Source organism: Notamacropus eugenii, chromosome 6 (assembly GCF_028372415.1).
Source record: "Notamacropus eugenii isolate mMacEug1 chromosome 6, mMacEug1.pri_v2, whole genome shotgun sequence".
In the NCBI taxonomy this organism is placed as follows: Eukaryota; Metazoa; Chordata; class Mammalia; order Diprotodontia; family Macropodidae; genus Notamacropus; species Notamacropus eugenii.
This window is the reverse complement of record NC_092877.1, coordinates 301,763,552-301,787,860: the sequence shown is the minus strand read 5'-3', so window position 1 is coordinate 301,787,860 and position 24,309 is coordinate 301,763,552. Positions and strand designations below refer to the sequence as shown.

Sequence of the window (24,309 nt, the reverse complement as noted above, 5' to 3'; positions counted from 1 at the left end):
TTTACATATATTATCTTTATGGACATAAATAAATATAAGAAGTAGTACCAGATCCTATTTGTTAGACTAAATATTTTCCAAACATTGAGTTTTTTCTGAAGTTGGAAGTTATGAAGTTTTTTTTTACTTTGTCAGGATCTGTGGTAGGTTTTAAAGATCCCCGATATACTAGGACTATCATGTATGGTGCTTGCATTTGTGTGGATGCATGTTCATATGCATATGTTGGGGACAGGAGATTCTCAAAAGGGAGGATTGGGGGATAAGAAATGTAAGAAAAGAGATGGAAAGAATAAGTTGAAAAATGTGATATTTAGGAGGAATAGAATGCCAAAGATAAACTCTGAAGATATTAAAACAGGAAGGAAACAATGGCTGACTGGGTGAAGGGGGATTAGACCACATATGGAAAGTAAACAAAAAAGTGGGAAAATTTAATCATATATCAAAATAGCATAACAAATTTTCGCAGTATTCTCCTAGACTGACTAAATATAAAACACGCTAAAACAAAAGCAGAATGATCTGAAGAATTAGATCAAAAAGCATTAAGTATGCTGGGTGTCAGGAGACAAAGTGGTTATAAACAAAACACTGTAACTGAATGGCATCCTCCAAGAGTAAGGAAAAACTCAAGGTTGAAATTATGAAACTCTGGTCAAAATATGTGCCTGTATTTACAAATGCCCATAGATTATCTCAACCTCTTTAGGCTAAGATCAAGAGTACAAATGATGCTGACACAAGTCAGTCTCAACTTTTTGAGTAACAGTTAGAAAATTTTTAATAAATTCATGATATTCCCTTATATGATCCTGCATTCCTGCACATCTATGTATTAGTGCAGGTTTTATCCCATGTCTAGAATAAAGTCCTTCCATATCTACCCACTGAAATCTTTCTTTTCCTTTAAGAGCCAGCTTAGTTATATCTTTTCCCATGCAGTCTTCCTTAATGCAGCTAGACACACAGTACTTGGTACAATTCCTTTCTCACAGAAGCCATATATATTTGCTGAATTGAACTGGATTTTTGTTCATGGTATGGAAGTCGGATTGTAGAGTAAAGGTTCCATATTTGAAGTCTTTGAGTTTAATAGGCTTATAATTAGGGTGAACTTGGATTTGCACCCCAAACTTAAACTGTGGCAATCCCTTGAAGTTTGAGAGAGTGAGAGCAGAAAGTTCTACTGTTTGCAAAAAGCAGTAAATTTAGGAGACTTCATTAACCTAAACAGTAACACAAGCTAGAAACTCAAATAGGTTTAAGAAGGGTTTACATAAATTTCTTTTTTGTCCTATTTTGTTTGTTTTGATTTTGAGGGGGAGGTAAGGCAATTGAGATAAAGTGACTTATCCAAGGTCACACAGCAAGTGTCAAATCTCTGAGGTCAGATTTCAACTCTGGTCCAGGGCCAGGAGAGACAGATGGATTTCACTGCACCACCTAACTGACCCCATAAATTTCTATGATAGTTTCATCAGAGATTATTTTTTTTCCTTGTTTGTTTTTTATTTCTTTTTTTTAAAATTTATTTATTTAACTTTTAACATTAATTTTCACAAAATTTTGGGTTCCAAATTTTCTCCCCATTTGTCCTCTCCACCCACCCCAAAACACCGAGCATTCCAATTGCCCCTATCACCAATCTGCCCTCTCTTCTATCATCCCTCCCTTCCCTTGTCCCCATCTTCTCTTTTGTCCTATAAGGCCAGATAACTTTCTATACCCCATTACCTGTATTTCTTATTTTCTAGTAGCAAGAACAGTACTTGACAGTTGTTCCTAAAACTTTGAGTTCCAACTCTTCATCCCTTCCTCCCTACCCATTCCCTTTGGAAGGCAAGCAATTCAATACAGGCCATATCTGTATAATTTTGCAAATGACTTCCATAATAGTCATGTTGTGTTAGACTAACTATATTTCCCTCCATCCTATCCTGCCCCCCATTGCTTCTATTCTCTCTTTTGATGCTGTCCCTCTCCAAGAGTGTTGACTTCAAATTGCTCCCTCCTCCCATTGCCGTCCTTTTCATCATCGCCCCCCCCGCTTATCCCCTTCTCCCCCACTTTCCTGTATTGTAAGATAGGTTTTCATACCAAAATGAGTGTGCATTTTATTTCTTCCTTTAGTCCAATGTGATGAGAGTAAACTTCATGTTTTTCTCTCACCTCCCCTCTTTTTCCCTTCACTAAAAAGTCTTTTGCTTGCCTCTTTTATGAGAGATAATTTGCCCCATTCCATTTCTCCCTTTCTCCTCCCAATATATTTCTCTCTCACCCCTTAATTTCATTTTTTAAGATATGATCCCATCCTATTCAATTCACTCTGTGCTCCCTGTCTCTCTGTGTGTGCATGTGTGTGTGTGTATAATCCCATGAACTACCCAGATACTGAAAAGTTTCAAGAGTTACAAATATTGTCTTTCCATGTAGGAATGTAAACAGTTCAACTTTAGTAAGTCCCTTATGACTTCTCTTTGCTGTTTACCTTTTCATGCTTCTCTTCATTCTTGTGTTTGAAAGTCAAATTTTCTTTTCAGCTCTGGTCTTTTCATCAAGAATGTTTGAAAGTCCTCTATTTCCTTGAAAGACCATTTTTTCCCCTGAAGTATTATACTCAGTTTTGCTGGGTAGGTGATTCTGGGTTTTAGTCCTAGTTCCTTTGACTTCTGGAATATCCTATTCCATGCCCTTGGATCCCTTAATGTAGAAGCTGCCAGATCTTGTGTTATCCTGATTGTATTTCCACAATACTTGAATTGTCTCTTTCTAGATGCTTACAATATTTTCTCCTTGACCTGGGAACTCTGGAATTTGGCCACAATGTTCCTAGGAGTTTCTCTTTTTGGATCTCTTTCAGGAGGTGATCAGTGGATTCCTTGAATACTTATTTTGCCCTCTGGTTCTAGAATCTCAGGGCAGTTTTCCTTGATAATTTCATGAAAGATGATGTCTAGGCTCTTTTTCTGATTATGGCTTTCATGTAGTCCCATAATTTTTAAATTGTCCCTCCTGGATCTATTTTCCAGGTCAGTTGTTTTTCCAATGAGATATTTCACATTATATTCCATTTTTTCATTCTTTTGGTTTTGTTTTGTGATTTCTTGGTTTCTTATAAAGTCATTAGCCTCCATCTGTTCCATCTTTTTAAAGAACTATTTTCTTCAGTGAGCTTTTGAACCTCCTTTTCCATTTGGCTAATTCTGCTTTTTAAGGTATTCTTCTCCTCATTGGCTTTTTGAACCTCTTTTGCCAATTGAGTTAGCCTATTTTTCAAGGTGTTATTTTCTTTAGCATTTTTTTGGGTCTCCTTTAGCAATGTGTTGACCTGCTTTTCATGCTTTTCTTGCAGCTCTCTCATTTCTCTTCCCAGTTTTTCCTCCACCTCTCTAACTTGATTTTCAAAATCCTTTTTCAGCTCTTCCATGGCCTGAGTCCACTGAATATTTATTTTGGATGTTTGGGATACAGAAGCCTTGACTTCTACGTCTTTCCCTGATGGTAAGCATTGTTCTTCCTCATCTGAAAGGATGGGAGGAGACATCTGTTCACCAAGAAAGTTACCTTTATGGTCTTATTTTTTTTTTCCCTTTTCTGGGCATTTTCCCAGCCAGTTACTTCACTTCTGAGTTTCCTCTCCACACTCATCTCACCTCCAGATCTGCCCAGCTAGTGCTTGGGGGCTGAGATTCAAATGCTGCTCCCCAGCCTCAGGGTTTTGGGTGGGGGCGGGGCGGCTATTCAGTGTGAGATTAAGTTCAGGTGCTCAGATGGGGGCAGGGCTGCCACACAGGGCTCAGTTCCCTCAGGGGGTTTAAGTGGAGACCTTCAATAATGGATCCAAGCTCCTGCCTGCTTTGGGAGCCCTTGTCTGCTGCTGCCTCTGCTGTTGCCTCAGGAGGGGGCCTGGCTTATGGAGACACCCCGCTCCCCTCTCAGCAAGCTAAAAAGACCCTCTCACTGACCTCTGGCGCCTGTGGATGGAGGGACCTGCATGGCTGCTGGAGATTCTGTGCCTGAAGCCTGCTCAGATCTGCTCCTCTTGGTGCTGCATGGCCAAGGCAGGGCTGGGCTCACACGACAGACTTTTTGTATCAGTTTTTCAGGTGTCTCTGGAACAGAAATCTCCTCCACTCCATTGTTCTGTGGCTTCTGCTGCTCCAGAATTTGTTGGGAGTTCTTCTTTACAGATATTTTATGGGCTGTGGGTTAGGAGCTAGCATATGTGTATCTTTCTACTCCGCCATCTTGGCTCCTCCCCCTTCATCAGAGATTATTAAGGGAAGTCAGACTAGCTCTATCCTCAACTTTCTCATGTAACAAATCATCATGCTCTCCTATAAAATGGCTCCACGTACTACTGTCAGCATCAAAATACTGGGTAAGATGGGGATATTATATAAAATGATGGCTATGGATTAACTGTATCTTTCAATTGTTTGCATGCTTTTTCCTTACTACAGATGACTATGAGTTGGCTTTTCTAACTGAATATTTCAAACAATCCAAATCATGGATGAGTAGCATTGCTCAAAATATTTTAAGTCTAAGAGCTAAATGAAATGCTTGCTTTTGGGGAACTAAGTCTTTCTTAGAGCTCTCTTAGAATTCCTGAAATTCCATTCCTATTAGATACTCAAACACATTAGTTATTTGCAAATTATCCAACATAAATTCTTCATCTGGAGCTTGGAGAAAAGGATAAGGTGAAGGCATTGGACATAATTATTTTTCATATTACCCAACATTTGCTTTCTCAGCAGTGCTAAAAATAATTAAAAATTACAACATGGCTATGCTATATGGTTCCAAATATTCCACCTTTTGGGATAAAAGCATAAAAAATTATAAGGGTTTTAAAGCCATTTTTTAAAAGAAAACTTCTGAAGAAAAATTATAAATGATTTTAATAAAAATCAGTTTTAAGTGAGGGGACCAGAGATATTGATGCTGATAGGAAAGATGTGATATCATCAAGAAAACCTGGATCGGGCGTATGAGGAGACAAGACAAGCAATGGGGAAAGAGCCCAGAGAAATCAGAGTAACCTGCTACAAGATATAAGAGGAAACCTGGGTACCAAGCCAGGGGTCCAGAGGAAAAGACTGTATGAGCCCAAGCATGACTTTTGATCTCAGGTAAAGACAGACAGTCTTCTAGGATGATCCTAACACCTATAGGAAAATCAGTGTTGCTCTTGTAGACAATCTCCCAAAAAGACAATCTCAATGTCAGTTCTATTAGTCTTCTTGAAAACATTTTTCTCAAAGCCCTTCTGCTTCTTTATGGAGGAGAATGTATCATCCTACTACTTGGTCAAAAGCAAATGTCCATCATCATCCAGGATGAAAACAGCTTTGACAGTGCAAAGAGATGGTTCCTGAAACCACAGTCCTCAGCAGTTGAAGCAATGTCACTGAAAGCCCCCTCCCCGGGGTGCCTAACTATCTTTAACAAAGTTATGACCCCTTCCCCCTCAATCTGAGCTATTATATAAAAGATATTTGTTGGGAGTGGTGGTGATGAATATTTATAAGTTAGCATACAAAGGCTTGAGTTTATAGCAGGTAAGAAAATCTCATTTATTTTCTAAGTATCAGAGTATTGTTTGTACCCATTAAATAGGTAGGTACAGAGATCAATATTTGGTACTTTAAGAGGAAAGGGAGAAAAAACAACCTAAGGAAGGGGGCTGGACATGAAAGGGGGAGAAGTAAGCATAGCTAAAGTAAGGGCAATGACAACCTCTGTTGGAGCTTTAGTTTCAATTGTTTAAAAAATATTTACTAGAACAAAAGAATATATGAAATCAAACACATGCCTCAGGAAGCCTCTCATCCTAAGAAATGGTTTAGGATGCATTTTTTATTCTTCTTGAGGCAAAGTCATAGTATATTAAAAGTGATTTATAAGAATTGGACACTGTGAGAAGACATCTAGCTTCACCTAGGAGTTTATACACTCTATATATTCAGTCACTTTAAATAATAGCCTTCTTTAAATATTTATGCAAATATTGATCATTAATAAGCATTATGTTGATAAATATGCTGATTCTGACAAGTTATCTTTTACAGAAAAAAACATAAAGGAAGGTGTTTTATTTTTTAATAGTGTATTCCTTCCCTCTCAGTAATGGATGTCCCATATCTGGGGTAATGCCTAGTTGGTTGGTCTATGATACTATAAACATAAAGCCTGGAGAAAACTACTTGGCATAGTGCCTATAAAGTGCTAACCAGGCTCTAAAAGGCTAGCCTTAGAGATTTAAATTTATAATCTTATGGCAAACATCAAAACAGATTTTAAAAAAACACATCAATTTAGAAGTGTTACCAAACTTGGAGAAAGATTAAGAAAAAATAATAGGTATAAGGTAAAATACTCCCATTTATAATCAATTCCATTAATCTTTTCAAAAGTGAGGCTTTCTATACCCAAATGAGAATGTCACACACTGAGTTATGGAAAACTATAGAGCTCACTACACTGGGCTGGATAAAAGGAAGAGCGATGGAAGGAGGCTGATGTGAAGAAGATTCTGGCTTGACACAAGGGGACACTTCTTTTTTTTAATTTACAGAATAAAACAAGCATTTAACAATCAAAACTATCCAAAGCTTCCTCAGGGAACAGCTGCTTTTTTCACTGGAGTTCTTCAAACAGAGGCTGGATATGGATCAATTCCTTGTAGGGATTGATTTAAAGGAGGTTCCTCTTTATGTATGGGTGAGAGCAGATGCATTCCAAGATTATTCTCACTAATGTCAAAACTTAAATTGTGTTTTAAAAAAAGATGATCATTTGCACTCATTGTCTTTATTTAGATCTTGTACACACAGAAAATAATCCATAAGAAAAACATCATCTTGTAAAACGACGGACAGTAATAGCTCAGGTCTATCAAAAATGAAACTATTTGCCACTCTCCCTCATATAGCAATAAAAAAGGGGATTCAGTTTGAAATTTAAATTAATACCAACAAAAAAGCAGGGCTGGGAATGATGAAGGTGGTTGACCAACTCAGAGAATATGTTTGTTTTGCACACTGTGGCCAAGATTTTGCAAGAGTCATAGAAGCAACACATAGTTTCCAGAAAATAAGAGTCCGAGTCAAGTATATACCACAGTGGTCTCCAAAGGCAATGTCTACAGGGTTAGTTTAAAGGAAGAAAAAACAACCATTAATGAAAACATGGTGAAGCTTCTGAAATAGTATTTCAGTTCTGAGAAAGAACTGTACAGACATGTTTATGAAACTGAAAAACACACTGTTGATTAGAAGTACCTGGGTATATGTTTAGCTTTTTGCGATGTCAGCAATTCTGGCTGTCCACTACACATGACTTCCCCATCTTCCAAACTCTGTGGTGAACCCTGTAGCAAAAGACATAGGTAAATACAGACATTCCACATAGGTTTTGAAATCAGAATAGAATGTTCTAACATTGCAGACGCCCTTGTGGTTTTGTTCTCTTGGTCAGATTCTCTCATCTCTGGGAAGACTTGGAAACAGGTGTTAACGATTTCAGTTCTCCCTGTGTTCTCTCTTATTTGGTTTCTGAATGCCCTCATGGACTTTTTACATGCAGCATGATGTTAAGAGAGTTGGAAATGATCATTTACCTTTCTGCTCATCATCTGCAGACTTTCTTGGGATGGATTTTTTTTTTCATATGAGCAAGGAAAAAGAAGTACCAAGGGAAGACACCATTGACAGCCAGTGATGTATTGGCTTTAATGTACTGTACTTCACCGCAGCCCTCATGGCAGTAATATAAACAGAGCAAAATCCATAAAAAACATCTTGCCTTGAGAGGTCACTTCTGTCAAGAATGTAACAGGAATATAGCTGAAAGACATAAATCTACAGCTGTCATTCTGCCAGGGAGAATTCGATTTAGAGTGTGATCTTCACCAGACCAAACCAAAAGACAACCATTTAATTTCTAAAATGGTAAAACTCTTTCCCAGTGTAGAAGTATATGGCTCTGAGATGATTGGTGGGTGTGGTTGTCATACTTCTGGAAAGTAATAGAAAGATGTGATCTAGAAATGGTGCCTTATTTGGGGATTCTAAATCACATAAGAATCATTTCTTAATTTGTTACCAACATCATACTTGGGTATTTCCAGTGGCTATCACTCCACTGATCCACAGTTTCTCAAGAGGAGGAGGTTAATGGCAAGAGACAGACAGATGGATTTCCTGAGCGATGAATTCTGGCTACAGAATGATGAATTTTTTCCATATAGATGGTCACTTTTTAGTATTATACTACGAATACAGATAGAGCAACCTCTGTGGAGTTCTGAGATTCTCTTTTTAATAAAAAGACAGGAATGTAATGGTTTTTAGTTTTAAAAAGAAAACATAATCTAATACAATCTCACTTTATGTGAAATTTAGACTTAAGAAAACTATATTAACTCGTTTTAGAAAACAAGGCACTAAGTACTATATTAACCTAAAGTATTGGCTTAAATGAACCACATCCCTCAGATTAACTTTCTCTTTTTGACAAGGTAGCAAAATAGCACAAAGCGGTTATTGGTTTAGTAAGTTCCTTTATGTGTCCAAGCGGTTATGCAAACAAGGATGAAGAGAGAGAAGAACAAGATGGTAGATCTGCAGCTACAAGGGACCTGAAAAATGATATAATCCACTTCCCACATTTTAAAGACGAGGAAAGCAAGACCTGGAGATGGTAATTAACGTGTCCAAATAGTGGACTGATTCAGGACTTGTACCTGGGCTCTCTGACTCCAGAAACCAACTTTCCACTGTTCCATGTTGCAATAATAGTGTGAGGGCACCATTATTTAGGAAGGCAAATGTTTTGAAGTAGAAACATGAGTGTATTTATCAATATGAGACATGCTACAAGGATACACAAATATTTAACTGTAGCACATAATATGATCACATAATAAGCACATCAAATGGTGGTATACAATATAATTACTAATTATTAACAAGGCAAGGGATGGGGAAATCAGGGAAAGCTTCCTGGAGGAGGGGGCATGAACTGAACTTTAAAAGATGGGTAGAAATGTAGTAGGTATAAAAGTACTAATAAGTCATATTACCATATGGATCACATAATACTATTTTTATAACAACTGTGTGAGTGAAATAGAAAGTGTTGAAACCAGGATAAGAAAGTCTTAAGATTCTGAGTCCAGTTTATTTTTCCACATTTTAGAAGACATAAAGCAATTAAAAATCATTCATGGATACTCAGACTCGAGAACATGAACTTCATGTCCATTACCAAGTATGGGTTATATAGGTAAAATATTGCGTTATAGGTCACACACACACACACACTCATATAGATATTCATTTAATAGGTTACATGTTGGATAAAATGATTGAACATTTGGGTCAGCTATATGGCACTGTGGATAGAGTGCTGGACCTGAAATAGAGAAGATCTGAGTTCAAATCTTGCCTCAGTCATTTACTAGTTATGTGACCCTGGGCAACTTACTTCATCCCTGTTTGCCTCAATTTCATCATCTGCAACAAGAGAAGTATAGTGGCATCTACCTCCCAGGATCGCTGTGAGGACCAAATGAGAGCACAAACTTCAAGGCACTCTACAATGGCTGGCTGTGATTATCCGCTGTGATTATTTGGGGAAGCAAACATTTCCTTGGAGTAGAGGTGGACTCTGCCTCCTCAGTGTTGTGAAAGAATGCCCTAGCCAGTCGTTTGAAGCTTTGGGGCTTAGAGTAACTGGAATTCTCTTGGAGCATGCTACAAGACTACCCCTTCATTCTAGGCATTTATTTATGGCTACGTTTCTAAATCAAAATGTATTAAATATAAAGTCAATTCTTGTTTATTGACTCAAATGAGGAGAGATATGGGAACACAGTCAAATAGATATGCTAAAAATGGCAGATAATTTTAAAAATCATTTTTAATTAGCCTTGGGAAATGTTTTTGTGTTTATGCATGATTATGGGAATTTCCAGCACATCAAAGAGATACTTATTAGTAAGATTTGGGAAGAACCTTAAAGATCTACTCTAATCCCCTTAATTTATATAAGAAGAAACAAGTCCTAGAGAGATTAAATGTCAAAATAACAAGCCATCATGCTTCCTCATTTTATACTAGCAATGGCCCAAGCTATTTCTGAAACTGACCAAGTATAACTGACCACTATCGTTAAACTTTCTAGTTCACATTTTCCTCTTACAGGAAGTTAATTCACTTTCAGTTTCACACGTTCACTCTGCTGATTTAAAAGCCTCTCTTTCCTCTCTTCTGCCTCTAACCTAAAGAGGAGCAAAGATCCTGTTTATATCAGCAAAATACTTAATTAAGCCAAGTAGGCAATATCAATTAGAACCTGAAAGCAAGATTGGCCCAGCTCAAGTGTGGATAATCTGTTCAAATGCAGATAATCTGCTCCAAGATAATTCAGAGTTGACTATAAGTCATGAGCAATCATGCCAGTCAGTCAGTAGATACCAAGAATGAAACATACACACTTAAGTTTAATAGACCACTATTGTTCAGTTTCTTAGGAGAATTTTATTTTTATTCAATTTCTCAGTAGAATGTTATTTTTAAAATTATCCCAAATTTATATTCAATTCCTCTGTAGAAGAACACGATTATAAAAAGTACCCTGAAGCAACTATCTTCCAGTAGGTACCCCCAAATGGGTAATAACTGTATTATACTATTTCAGCTAATAGATATTCCTCACCTAGCAGTACCATGTACTACTTGCTACCTGCAACCCTTGAGCAAGTCACTTAGCCTTTTAGACTTTTGTGGGGAGTATAATGAGGAAATCAGATTATGACCTCTGGAGGAAAGTGGACTCCTCCTCATTTGTGCTGTGAAAGAATGTACTGGGCAATAATTTGAAGATTTGTGGCTTACAATAACTTGAGCCGTTCTGAAACATTCTACAAGACTCCATTTGACACATTTATTTAGGGCTATGTTTCTAAACAATAATTATTGAATATAAATGGGAGGTGCATTAAGGATGAATGTATTACGTAAAATAGGAGGGCCCTCCTAGTTTTATATCTAGTATCCTCTACTTTTTCTATATGGTCAGTGCTCATCTTCTCTGGCCTTCTTGTCCATAGGTTAGAAGGACAACAAATACCTTTGCATATTGGAAAATAAAAAACAAAGCAAAACAATCCTGGCTGATTTCACATTGTTGTGGAAATGCTTTCAAGTTTCTGAATGTTAGTAGTTGAGTATGGATAACGCTATCTAATCTCTCCTTCCAAGAAGCAGAGGAAATTACTGAAAGGCAATAATGCAAAAGTGCTTGAGTCTTTATTTCAATAAATTACTTGGAGAAAGGAAGAGTCACATGTTTAAAAATGAAGATGATTTTTTTTTTTTACTCAGCATGCTTATGTAATTTGAGGAAGATCTGTAGAAACATGTCTTTTAAATTAGGAAGAACAGAGGGAAACAAGGAATGGTAATTTAGCCAAACATGAGACAGACATTGAGTCTTACGGAATGGACTGTTAATCTTTGGATTTGGGAACTCTTATTGCTTTCACTTCAATGCCTTAAATTCATTTCCAGAAACTGTAATGTCTTTAGAACACTTCTATTTAAATCTTAATAAAAAATAGATATTAAGGTTGCCATGCTTTGTATCTGCTGAGGAATACAAAGATGTGATAAGTTTCATCAAAAATGCAGCTGTTTCAAAATGTCCTTAATTTCTTCAGCTGGCTCTCCTGCCAGGAAAGTTCAATAGGAGGGTCTATCTTGCCAAGTAGGCAAGAACGTTTGTATCTCTCCTTCTTTATTGGGACAGGTAATGTATTCTACATGGCTCTCACAACAGGCAAGTTTAATTACCACGTTTTTAAAAAAAGTGAACATTTTTAGCAACACTTTCAGGATCACGGGAGCATTTTCTGACAGCCAGAATGAGTTGGATTTAAACATCAACACACTATATTTAGCTTTAAAATCAACACTTACATAAATATTCCCAAACCAATTAGCAGCAGCTGGAAAGTAAAGGTGTTTACATTTAGTTAGCACCATAGCTAACAAGTAGAAGTGTTCATGGGCTACAGAACAAAGACAGAACCCAGGAAGCTCTGGGGGGATGGGAGTGTTGGCATTGTGTTATCCTTTGTAACTTGTACTTGGTAGAGTCACCGATTTCATATAAGGAAATATATTTATTGAAGCATAACAAGTCATATTTTTTCAAAACAGGTATTTTTAATTTAAAAAAATCTAGAAGGTCAGGGGTGTGGAAGGATTTTTCTTTTCCTTCTAAATTCTCTTGACCATGCCTGCCTATTTAAGGAAATGAAAAACAATGAGATTAATTTTTAATTGTTTTTCTTTGTTTCTGTTTTCTTATTTTTCAGATGAGAACTAAAAATAAAAAGAAAAATCCCTTAATTCCCCTCTCTTTAGAAAACAGAATGGCCATAGATAAAGAAGACTTTCTCTTTACAAATAAATGAAAGTCTGTGAGTTTGAAGTTCTTTCTTGATGAGCTTCAACCAGGTTTTAAGCCACCCCCCCACTAAAACTGAGTTATGTTAAAAGAAAATTCTGCAGTCTTTTAAAAAATGATTTTTAAATAATTTCAGATGATTAGTCTTGTGTTCATTCTGAAATTATACATGAATTAAAGTATGGGAGTTATAAAAAAAAATACCAGGATATTACATGCTTGGCAACTGCACATAATAATTATAATGAGAAGTTATTCCTCGGCATAATTTTGGAATACTTGTCTCACTTTCTCAGGGTAAGAGTAGCATACCTTTGGAAGAAAAAAAAGGCAAAACCAATTACATCTGATGAGTACATTTAACATGTTGACATGCTTATAGGTGGCTCAAGCAAATATGTGTGCATACAAAATAGAAACTCAATTAACACTCAGAAATTTTGCTTATAAGTTTCCATAGAGGTAGTTATGGTACAGTTGTGCAGTAGTCCCAATTGATTTTGGAGTAATATAATTGAGATTCAAATCTTGGCTTTGACTTCGTAACCTTGTGTTTGGTTTGTTCTAATACGATGCTCACTAAGCCTCAGTTTCCTCATTAGTACAATGGGAATAACATCTGCCCAGATGACTTCACAAAACTGTGGACAGCAAATAAGGTGCTGTATGGCTTTGTAAAAACTAAAGAACTACAGAAAGGTATTATTTTGGAATAAATTCTATCCTTCATTCTTGGACATTAATCTATAATGGGACACCTCCCATCTATCCCCTTAGCACTATTCCCTACGATGAAAGTGATATTTATAAATGTAAATCATTAAACTTCATGGAATCTGTAACCATATACTGCCCCATAAGCTTACACACATATTTCAGAAATTAGTATAGAAAATAATTAAACCATACAGAGCTTGGATAAATGTTAGAATGTAAACTACATGTAGAAAGGCTGAGATCTTCTAAACTTTCTTCAAAACACATCACACATAATTATCATAGCTGTAATATATAGAGAAGAACCGAGCATTAGTTCATTTTGTGGAGAAGGAAAATATACTTTTCTAGAGAGGCTGTCTTTTCTAATGTGCAAGCTAATCAATGACACAATCAGGAAGGGGTGAGAAAGGCAAGAGAGTGGCAGTCAATATATTTGAGAAGGCAAGCAGCTTCCTACCTCTTCTCCCTCGCCCCACTGGCCATGATATCTTAAAATGGAGCTAACATACCTTGACAGTAGGAGATCCAGCAGGGTGGAAAAATGAAGAGAAAGGTCATGGGGGTAGGAGAAGTTGAACTGTTAAGTTGCCATGGCAGCATGTGTTCTCTACAGATGTGCCTCAACTTTGGCATACTCTTAAATTTTTATCTATTCTACCCATGGGAAAGGGGCAGCTAGGTGAATATAATGCTGGACCTGGAGTCAGAAAGACTCATATTCTTGCATTCAAGTCTGGCCTTAGATACTTTCTGGCTGTGTGACCCTAGGCAAGTCACTTCACTCTGCCTGTCTCAGCTACTCATCTACAAAATGAGCTGAAGAAGGAAATGACAAACCACTCCAATATCTTTGCCAAGAAAACCCCAAATGGGACCACAAAGAATCAGATGTGACTAACAGATTGAATAACAAACAAAAACATGTGGATAAGTGTGTATTTTTTATAGTTTCCCCTTGGATTATGGGAAGAAAATCTGTGGTTACTAAAGTTATGATACCACTTAAGTAAATGTCTTTACTTTGAGCTACTTATTTCTACTGCTTGATTATCAAAGATAAACTCATTGATGGGTATGTGTGGCTCATGAGCTATAATTTTAGGAGTGAGAACCTCAGAGTAAATTCTGGACTTGGAATTAGTAGCTGCTCTCTGGAGGACCCAACCTGCAGCTCAAAAGCATGAATATGAGGGAGTGTTGGGTAGGAGGGACACTTAGTACCCAGAATAGAGTACTACAGAAGCACTTTGTAGAAATAGGAATGAACTTATAATCATCACCAAAAAATAACTAATGAAACTTTCACTCTTTTGCAAACAAAATGCAAATCAAACAAAATTAAGATGACCTCTCATTTTAAGAAAACAAAATACAAAAATATTGGAAAACTGGTCATTTGAGGGATCACTGTTCACATTTCTCCTAAAAAGAATTCTTAATAGGTTCTTTTGAATTAATGATATCCCTGAATGCAATAAAATTAATTTATTTTTTTAAAGTGCAAATAATACTTTCCAATTTTCAGGAACTCCCTTTTTTGTGAAAGGTAAGGCACATTTGCCACACATTTATTTTGTTTTTATTTTCACTTAACATTGTTAAGTGAAAATAAAACATGTCTTTAATGATCTACTCCCTTTGATTATTTTTCCCATTCAGCAAATTAAGATAGATCATCTAGGGATGACTCTATACTAAACTGCATCCATGTCAGGTTTCTATCTATGTATACTGAAATGTGGTAGGGAAGATAAAGGAAGATTTTTTTTTTTTTTAAACTTAGTGTCCTTGCTGTCTTTTTAACCTGAAAAATTTTGAAGGTGGCTCTGACTAAACACAACACTAAGAGGTCAAAACACCATTTTTTAATTAAAAAAATTACACATTGATAAGCCTCATTTAGATATCAAAAACATGTAAAGCATCATTGATTTTAAGATCAGCATTTCATTTGTTCAGTGAGTCTTCCAGCACTGGATAATGCCCCTTTCTACAAAAATATATGGAATGAAAGATTGTTTCTAAAATGCTGAAGTCTATGAAAGTTCATCTGTTCACCAAGAAAATACTGCCTCCTCTTTTGAAAAAGCCTCCAGTGTTTCTGACTCATGCCCAGCGACCAAAGTTCAAGTACAGTTAAAAAAGACCAATAGAAAATTAAATGCACTTAAAAAAACCCCAATTTATTTATAAAGCTGTAAGAGACCAGAAGCGCTTTTTAATTGCCCTAACATCATTTTATAGATACATTATTTCCCTTAAAGTTAAAAAAAAGCTTTCCATTTCAATTTATCTTTTTTCCCTTACTTCTTCCATATCATTACTCTACTTCAAAAGTAGTATCTAGTGCCTAGAAGGATAGACCAAATGCTGTTAATTTTCCAAATGATGAAAATGTTTAAGAACAAAACTGCTTTCACCTAATAGATGTTCTCTTCTGCTAAGAGTCTGGTATGGATCATGCTACCACCATAAAATATGATCAAAGGTATTTTTAACATCTGCTTCTCTTTCATTTAATCTAGCTGTTTAAATGCTGTCACTCTCTTAACTATTTAGAATGTAGCTCTGTCGACATGGACAGCTTCATGGAGCAAGCACTGTTCTTATAACTACAAATCATTTTCCAAAGGCAGGTAAGTAAAAAAGAATGAAGAGAGTGCGGATAATATAGCACATATAAAAGTTTCTATCCCATCTTTCTTTTAGGTTTGTGGGTTGAAAAAGATTTCAATTAAATTCTACTGTAGTAAAGCTATTACATGCATTTCGGCAAAGTAATAAAAATTCCTGGCTTGCTTAAATAAGAAGATAGTTAAAAGGCTCAAATTCTCCAAGGGCAACTTTGAATTTGCTTGAGAAATTTTGCACATGTAGTCACAACTGACTACTTGTTCTCATTCAGAACCTCACAAAATTTTGAAACTTCTGGTTTGAAGTTCACTACCTGTTACAGCAAGATATCCTAAGTACATAGAGAGAAGTCTAGTGAAATCTCTTTGAGCTTTTAAAAGACACAAGCTTTGGGAAAGATTATAAAATTGAGGCATAAGAACCTATGTGTATGAAGAAAGTGAATACTTGTAGAATTTTTTCCCTTTTCTGTCTTATATCTTACATAATTCACTCTGTCCTCAGCTATTATATTCTCCCTTATTTCTCTCCTTTAGCTTCCATATAAATTTCTCCACAATCATTTTGCCTTTCAATCTGTCATCCGTACATTCCTCTTTGCTATGTCCTTCTTGGGAGTTTCAAAAATTGATTCCCTGTTTTTCACTAGAAGAAACACTGAAAATAAGCACATTTTGAAAGGCCTTGCCTAACCAACCAGAACAAGATTCACTTGACACAATCCCTACCATGACATCTAGAGACTGCATAACGACAGGATGCTATCCAAACAGCTATCCAGGGGAGAGGTGAAGGAGAAGGGGACATTTTCAAAGGAGGGTACAAGAAGTGTTAATGATACATGCAAGCATAAATTAAAATAATGGAGTGAACTTCCTGGAAATGAAAACAGCAAACAAAAAAGGAACTGGCTCTTTGAGCAAAGATGTAAGTTATAAAACAATTGAAGAATAACATATATCCTTATGAAAAGAAAAACAGATATCCTAATAATAAAAAGCAACTAAAGTTCAAGATAACCAAGGAAGGAGACTTCTTTATATAGTAGTTTCAAAAGGCTGTAATGGGTATTTCTCCAGAATATATTCATCAGTGACATGATTAGAGAGGAATATTGGAAAGAAAGCAATTGCAACATTGAGTCTTCAAATACTGCAAGACAGTGATATTGAAAGGTAGACCCTAAGACTGGTTGAATTGCCTGAGGATCCACACTACAGCCACTCAGAGAGAGAGATCCCATCAGTACTGACAATGTGGAATCACTTCAAATGCCTCGGCAGTCATTAGATGGCAGGTGGTCTTAGTGGATTTGGGCTCACCTACTCTAATAGCTCCATGTGGCTGCTCTGGGAGTACAGACCACCCACAGGCCTGAAGTTGGTAAGTAACCACTCTAAAGGAAGGACTTCTAGCAGGGCAGGTCCCTTGCCTACTCATTTCAAGGATGACACTAGAAGAATCAGGAGGTGAATTTCATTCACTGCTGCTCAGTTACTGGATTTCTGGCAGCCTCAACTCACTGAGATGAACTGCAGTGCAGTCCAAATTCAGTGCAAACTCTCTACAATGGAGGTTATCTGACATGATTCTGAGCAACCCATCTCTTGTAGGCAGAGGTAACCCACCCTTCTTTCCCTCCATATAAGAGTGATCAAGATCAGGGACAAACTTGGAAACAGAGATCTTGCCTATTCCATTCTCCAGTGAAGTAGGTCTTTTGGAAGAACTTTGTTAGTTCATTTACACTGCCAGTTGTTTGAGGGACATTTGGAGTCAGGAGTATCTTGTGTAAGCAGGCAGGTGATGAAGTGATGTAGTTCAGTTCACAGTCCTATCTGAGAAAGAATAATATGTGGATCCACTCTTATTTATAAAAAGTGCCCTAGAACTATATCTCCAAAACTCGAGCCATGTGAGGTCCAATATGTACTACTCTAATTTAGCATATAATTGGTGGCTAAAGAGCCAGTTCAATATGAAATAGACATAGACAGTAATACAATTCACTGAGATCAGCTCCTTTACCCAGAGTAGTAGGAGTATGTGCATACAGAGACTGTAAGAATAACTGATGAATATTCAGGAAAGTGGCCCATCATTTCAAAGGAATTCTATAAAACCTTAAAACTGCTTAACCCCTAGAATCTGTGAACCAGTAGGTGGTTGGGTTATGACTGAATGACCTCCCTCCTGGAAGCAGTTACACACAGTTTTATTTCCTGAGATCCAACAGAGAGGGGCAAACTCAGCAGCTGGAAATACAGCAGATGTACATAATTTCTTGTACTCTTTCTGTGTATGTCTATGTTGCTTGTATGTTATTAATAAAATTATTAATTAGATTAAGGTGGGTGTAGCTAGTTCTTCTTTCCATGATAGCCCAAACCTAACTTACATAGGAAGTTAACTGGTGAGAGTAACAGATGTTAAATCAGATTATCTTTAAAGTATGTTATGATATAATGATCCCTTAGGTCATGGGAAATGTCATTCATAATGCTCTAAAAAACAAGGGGCATTATAGAGAGGGAATAGCAAACTTATCCATGCCAGAGGCTCTAGTACTTCAACTCCAGGAGGTATTTTATCTCCAAGTGATCATATTATTTCTATTTGAAAATTCTAATTCATATCTTACATCTAGCTCTCCATCCCTTTTTTTCAGTCAGAAAAGTCAGAATTACCTATTTTAATAAAATCATAGGATTACAGATGTAGAGCTGGAAAGGATCTGAAAAGTCATTTAGTTCAATCCCCTCATTTTACAGATGAAGAAATTGAAAGCCCCAAAAGAAATTTATTTTACCCAAATCTATAAGTTATAAGTGGCAGAGGTGAGATTCGAACTCTGGTCCTCAGGTTCCATAGCCCAAATTCTTTCTCAAGTATCCCTCAACTGTCAAACCCAGACATATGTGGAGGCTGAATAAACAGACTGCACTTAGAAATGCTATCTTTGTTGTTATGTAAAATTTTTGAGCAGATTGTCAGGTTACCTTCCTTCAGGTGACTAAATTCAAGAAAAATAATACAATCAACTTACCCAACTAATACACTCCCTGAACTGGTCTCCCTCCACAGTCTGTCCCTCTCCCTCTCATCTGTCTTCCTTTCAGTGAAGAGGAGGCATTTTACAGATGTGGAATGCTACATTTTTGTTTAAAAGTTTTTCTTTGAGAGGATTTATGAGGAAGTTTGTGGTTAAGACAAAATGATTGTGATGTAAAAACAAAAATCAACATCAAAACTTTAAAATACACACATATATACACAAAGGTTCTTATTTCTATGTTATGAATTCTGAGTGCCCCAACTCTTTTCATTTTTATCCCTCTGAGGAACCAAACCAAAGAATATTCTGATCAACCTTCAAACCCTTCTTTAAAAAACTAAAATCATATAAAATTATTGGCTGCCAGAAAATCTGGTGATATTTTGGTATGTGGGGGACAGATTATTTTGGCTGCCTATATATATTTGTTTAGACAATCTCTTAAAAATTAGATTACTATTTTCCTATCATGAAAATAATTCCACAGCCTTCAAACTTCAATAACCTTAAAGTCACATCCAGAATTACACAAAATCCCTTTTCCTCCTTGTTGAATTAGGTTGTCCATATTGATGATAATGAGTTCTATAGCCATAAAAAATTCTGGCCACCTGAATCAAAAAACAAAACAAAACAAAACAAAAACAAAACAATGCTCACATCTAACTGATATCAAGACCATTCCTTGGTACTGGTCTGTCAATGTTCATGCTCTTTGATTTGTCTTGGTACCTTTCATCAAAGGGATCCAGTGACCCCTAGCCTAGTCAATGGACAAATTTTTAGAGGGGAGAAAGTAAGAGAACTCCATCCATGAGCTCTAGTAATGAAGTATTCTGAGAGCTAGGAATGTGTGCCATAGAGAAGAAACACTCTCCACTAATTGGACCATGACGATAAGACTTTTAGGATGGATAGTTCGATGAATAACTAGTAGTGAAGAATTGGGCAGGGCAAAAATCATTGCTATTTCCTTCAACAGAAAGACTACATGTTTTGGTAAGATGGGGATAACTCATAAGTTTTAAAGTGATTTGGGAAAGGGCCAAGGTACCACTAACAATCAGAATCTGGGGAGGAAATGAGTCAATTGAATGAGCCTATAGTTCTGAAAATAAAAGCTCTTTAGTTACTGTCAGAAAAAATTAGCTCTTAGGGAGCTGTCCAGGGTACTTTGCTTCCTCTGCAGAAGCTCTCCCTGACCCATTGGACTAGATCTCTTTTCCAGTTGATATGCTGACCCAATTGTACCTGAACTAGGCTTTTTGCCTTGAGTATCTATGATACTCAAGATACTTATGATGATCTAAATACTGGCTAACTGTGATGTAAATCAGGTTAAAATCCAATGACTGGGTAAGCTAAGGGGAATGGGTTCTAGTCTAGGATCTTAAACAAAAAGGGCACTGGCAGGGCTGACAAGAGTATAGGAGAATTCTCAATAGTAGAGAATGGGGAAGTGGAGTTGATGGAGTACAGAGCTACAGATAAGCCACCGGGAACAGAGGAAAATGCTCATATATCTGAACAATTCATTTAACTAGACAAGGGTTCTGATTTTCATGGGTCACTTAGTCTTTCCTTCCATTAAAAGGTTATACTTGTATAACTGCTCAAGGCTAGGGTTTGTTTGGTTCCCTAGCTAAGTTTCCAACAAATATGATGACACCTTCACAATTAATTCTTTCAAACAATTTAACAACAATGGGTACCAAGGTAACAATGGATTAAATATAGAACATAAAGTTGGAACACATTTTTGTGTCCTATTTTGTGAATATGCATACTTTAAGGATTCAAGGTAAACAACAGAAAAAATAAAGAGCAATAAGCAATAAAGTTACATATACAAGTATATATATACACATATGTGTACAGTTCTGAGAGTAGTAAAGGGGCTTTTGATTCAGTTTTTTGAGGGGTCTAGGATTATACATCAAAAGCACAATACATTTCTTATACTAACAAATATCTTTAAGAATCCAACAATTAAACTAATGAAACTGCATCACTATCACAGACAGAAATGATAATCATAATTTGCTAAACATATCATTGACCTATAAAATTCAAGAATAATGTTTTTAATAGATGTAAAATTATCAAATACTCATCATCTCCAAGTTATGTGGAACAAAGGACTTCAAAAAGAGAAAGACTTAGTGAAAGAAATCAAGTTTCCATGATAATAGGATGAAGTGCACATCATCCTTATTATCCTATTTGCTCTTATAGTTGACCCAGAGATGCTTTCAGCAAACCTACAGAGATGAGCTTACATCCCAACATGTTCGTTCAATTAGAAAAGGCACAGCACAATTATCTGTAGAGCACCATGTATAAAATAATGGCAGGAGAGAGGAATTCCTTCATTCCTGGACTATTTCTGCCTCAAATTCATTTAAAAAAGATAAGAAGAATAAGGTGAATAACACCAGTAAAGATAGCACACTTTAAGATCTGCTGAACATTTTACATGCAATATTTCATTCACTTTTAACAACTTTGGGAGTGATTATAGGCATCTTTATCCCCATTTTTCACAAGAAGAAGCTGAGGATTAAATGGGGTCAAATGACCTTGGTCACACAGCCAGTAAGTGTCAAACATGGGATTTGAACCTATGTCTTCTTGACTCAAATTCCAGTATTTTTTCTACTACCCAAACTGTATTTTCAAAGAGATATGAAGACAGCTACCATGTCTTCCCTAAATCAGTCTTCAACATGATGTAATTTTCAATCTTCTTCCTAAATGTGGTTGCCCTATCAGGTGCCTACTATCTTGTCTACTTGTACTTAGTGATCTGGATACACATTTCAGGAGAACAATGCCTCTCCCAGGTGCAGCTTTATCCTACTTTCAGAGTGCTTATTCCTGAAATAAAATCATCACCCACCTCCTTTTGCACAGTTCCAACCAGTTCATGTCACTAGGGAGATTAGAACTCTCTCCTAAATTTCTCTGCCCCAAACTTGAACAAAAGTTCATTCTCCTCTCTCCTTACTTCAAACACATGCAATTCAAGCGTCAAGTCAGCCAGCATCATTTTAAAAGATCCATTCCCAGAGAATTTAACTACCATTTATTCATTATTGATTTAAGACATTTCTATAGGAAAAACAATATAAACTAAACTCTGGCTTCATTGTACCACTTTTGGTTATTTTATTTGATTCTTATCCTGGAGAACAGAAGATTATGGAGTCAAGATAACATGATTGCTGTGCTGAAATATTTCAAAGGCTGTCATGTGAAATAGGGATTAGATTTGTGCTGTTTGCTACTACAGAGGAAAAGTAGAAACAATGGATGGAAGTCACAAGGAGATAAATTTAAGGTCAATGTCCGGAAAAAAATTCCTAACAATTACAGCTGTCCAAAAGTGGAATGGCCTGCCTCAAGGGATGGTAGATTCATCCTCGTCGGAGATCTTCGAGCAGAGGATAGATGACTGCTTGCTGGCTATAGGTAGCAGGGATTCTTTTTCAGATATGATTTGAACTAGATGAATTTTGAGGTGCCATTCACCACTACAATTCTGTGATAACTGACAAAAGGAAAAAAAAATCACCAAAATGCACAACCATCCATTCATCCAATGGGAAGGTATCTAAATTACACGCACAGTGCCTAGGAAGACGCTCTTGTTGAAGTAACTGGGGGAGAGTGTTTTGTTACAGATGTTATTGTTCTGTTGTTTTTTATTTTGGTTCCTTTACCCCGCTCATCTTCCACCATGATTCAGTTGCTGCTTTATCTCCAGATAGGAAGGACACCCACAACTTCAATGTATCTTCCATACACATAGCCCAGTTTCTATTGCTTACTCTGAGAACTGAAATAAAATGGATAATACTACTGCTTCTAGAAAGGGTGTGCTAAATGACTCCTTTACTGTGCTCCACTCTCCATTCCTGTGAATTTGCAGGCCACAACATCCTTTCCTGGCCAGTATTTGCCAATATTTTGAATATAAAGGATGTTGAAGCCAAGGACTTTTATTACCCTGTGCATGGACTACTTTTAATCCGTACAATTTAGCACACTACCTGGAATTCATTGAAAAGTTAAATTCATTCAAGAGTTAGTTAAAGAAACTCTAGAGCACAGGTTCTTGACTTTTTGTGTGTATCATGGACCATCCTCTTTGACAATCTCATGAATCCTAGGAATTCTTTCTAGTATTGTTTTTAAATGCATAAAATAAAATACACAAGATTATGAAGGAAACCAAAGGTTAGTGAATAATTATCATGAATTACTTATTATGGAATTCACTAATTTGCTAAGTAGGCTTAGGTGACTTAAATTTTCAGCATAAGATATAGTAAGACTAATGTCAGGTCAGTTTTTCTTTTAATTTTAATTTAGACTCAAACGCCATTAAACACATAAAGAATAGAGAAAAGAAACCAAAACATATCACGAACTTAAATAATGGAACTTAAATACTAAGTAAGAAAGGGGGCGGGGAAAGCATATCATATGCATAGTAGAATGTAAGAGAAGATTTAAAATATGTAACAATAAACTTTCATTTCAAGAAAGCCTGAAAGATAAATAAATGTGTTATGAGCTGTCCATCTTTTCTTTGCTTCCTTGTAAGTTTTCTTTTGTTATCTGCTGTGCACTTTTTAATTTTGTGCCCCCCCCCCCCCCCCCCCGCCTCCAGGAAGGTGACAATTAAGTGTGAATGTTTCTCTATAGCTATACAAATATACATACACGTATCCATATACAGACATAAACTTTCCTAAACACATTCTACTCCTGATCTTTGTTTTATGTTTGTGCATATCTTTTGTTTTCCATCCCTCCTTAATCCTCTACTTTACTTCTACACACTACTTTACTTGCCCACCCCCCTCCAAGAATCCCTCCATTATCCTCCCATTCCCATTGATCTAAACACTATTCTATACCCTCTTTTTACCCATTCCCTCATCCTCCCCTCTAAAGATCCCTCTCTTGTCCTCTTCCCCCTCCCTATCCCCTTACTGTTTTATTTCTTCTGAATTTAGAAGACTTTTATATATACATACGCAGATATATACACACAGAGAATGTGTGTATGTATGTATGTATTATTCCCTCTTAAACTCTGTCCCCATGAAAGCAGGTTACCAGAACTACCAGTCCTCCTCCCCAGTCTAATTCCTCTGTATCGATTCTTCCTTTTGCACCTCATTTGTATAAAATAATCACTCTTTCTAGCTATTCCTAAATGGTTTTACTTTTAAAATTAATATCATACTCAGTTTTACCCCAATCTTTCTTATGAGCTACCAATTATTAATAAGAATCTTAGTCATATATTTTGCATTTTAACGTATATAAAAAGTAAATGGTTTGTCTTTATTGAATCCCTTGTAATCAGTCTTTGATATGTAACATGTTTCTCTTGGCTCTTG

At 36.4% G+C, this 24,309-nt stretch overlaps 1 protein-coding gene across 13 annotated transcripts in view; it reads right to left on the bottom strand.

Annotated features, from left to right (window-relative positions):
- The window catches only part of PARD3B (par-3 family cell polarity regulator beta), a 1,282,024-nt gene that overhangs the window by 591,831 nt on the left and 665,884 nt on the right, over nucleotides 1–24,309 (bottom strand). For 12 of the 13 annotated variants that reach the window (XM_072620099.1, XM_072620101.1, XM_072620095.1 and 9 more), the window contains one exon: nucleotides 7,293–7,381. The exons of the other annotated variant lie outside the window; for it this stretch is intronic. In XM_072620099.1, the coding sequence (XP_072476200.1) occupies nucleotides 7,293–7,381 (89 nt within the window). The remainder of the gene's footprint in view (nucleotides 1–7,292; nucleotides 7,382–24,309) is intronic. 13 annotated transcript variants of the gene reach the window in all.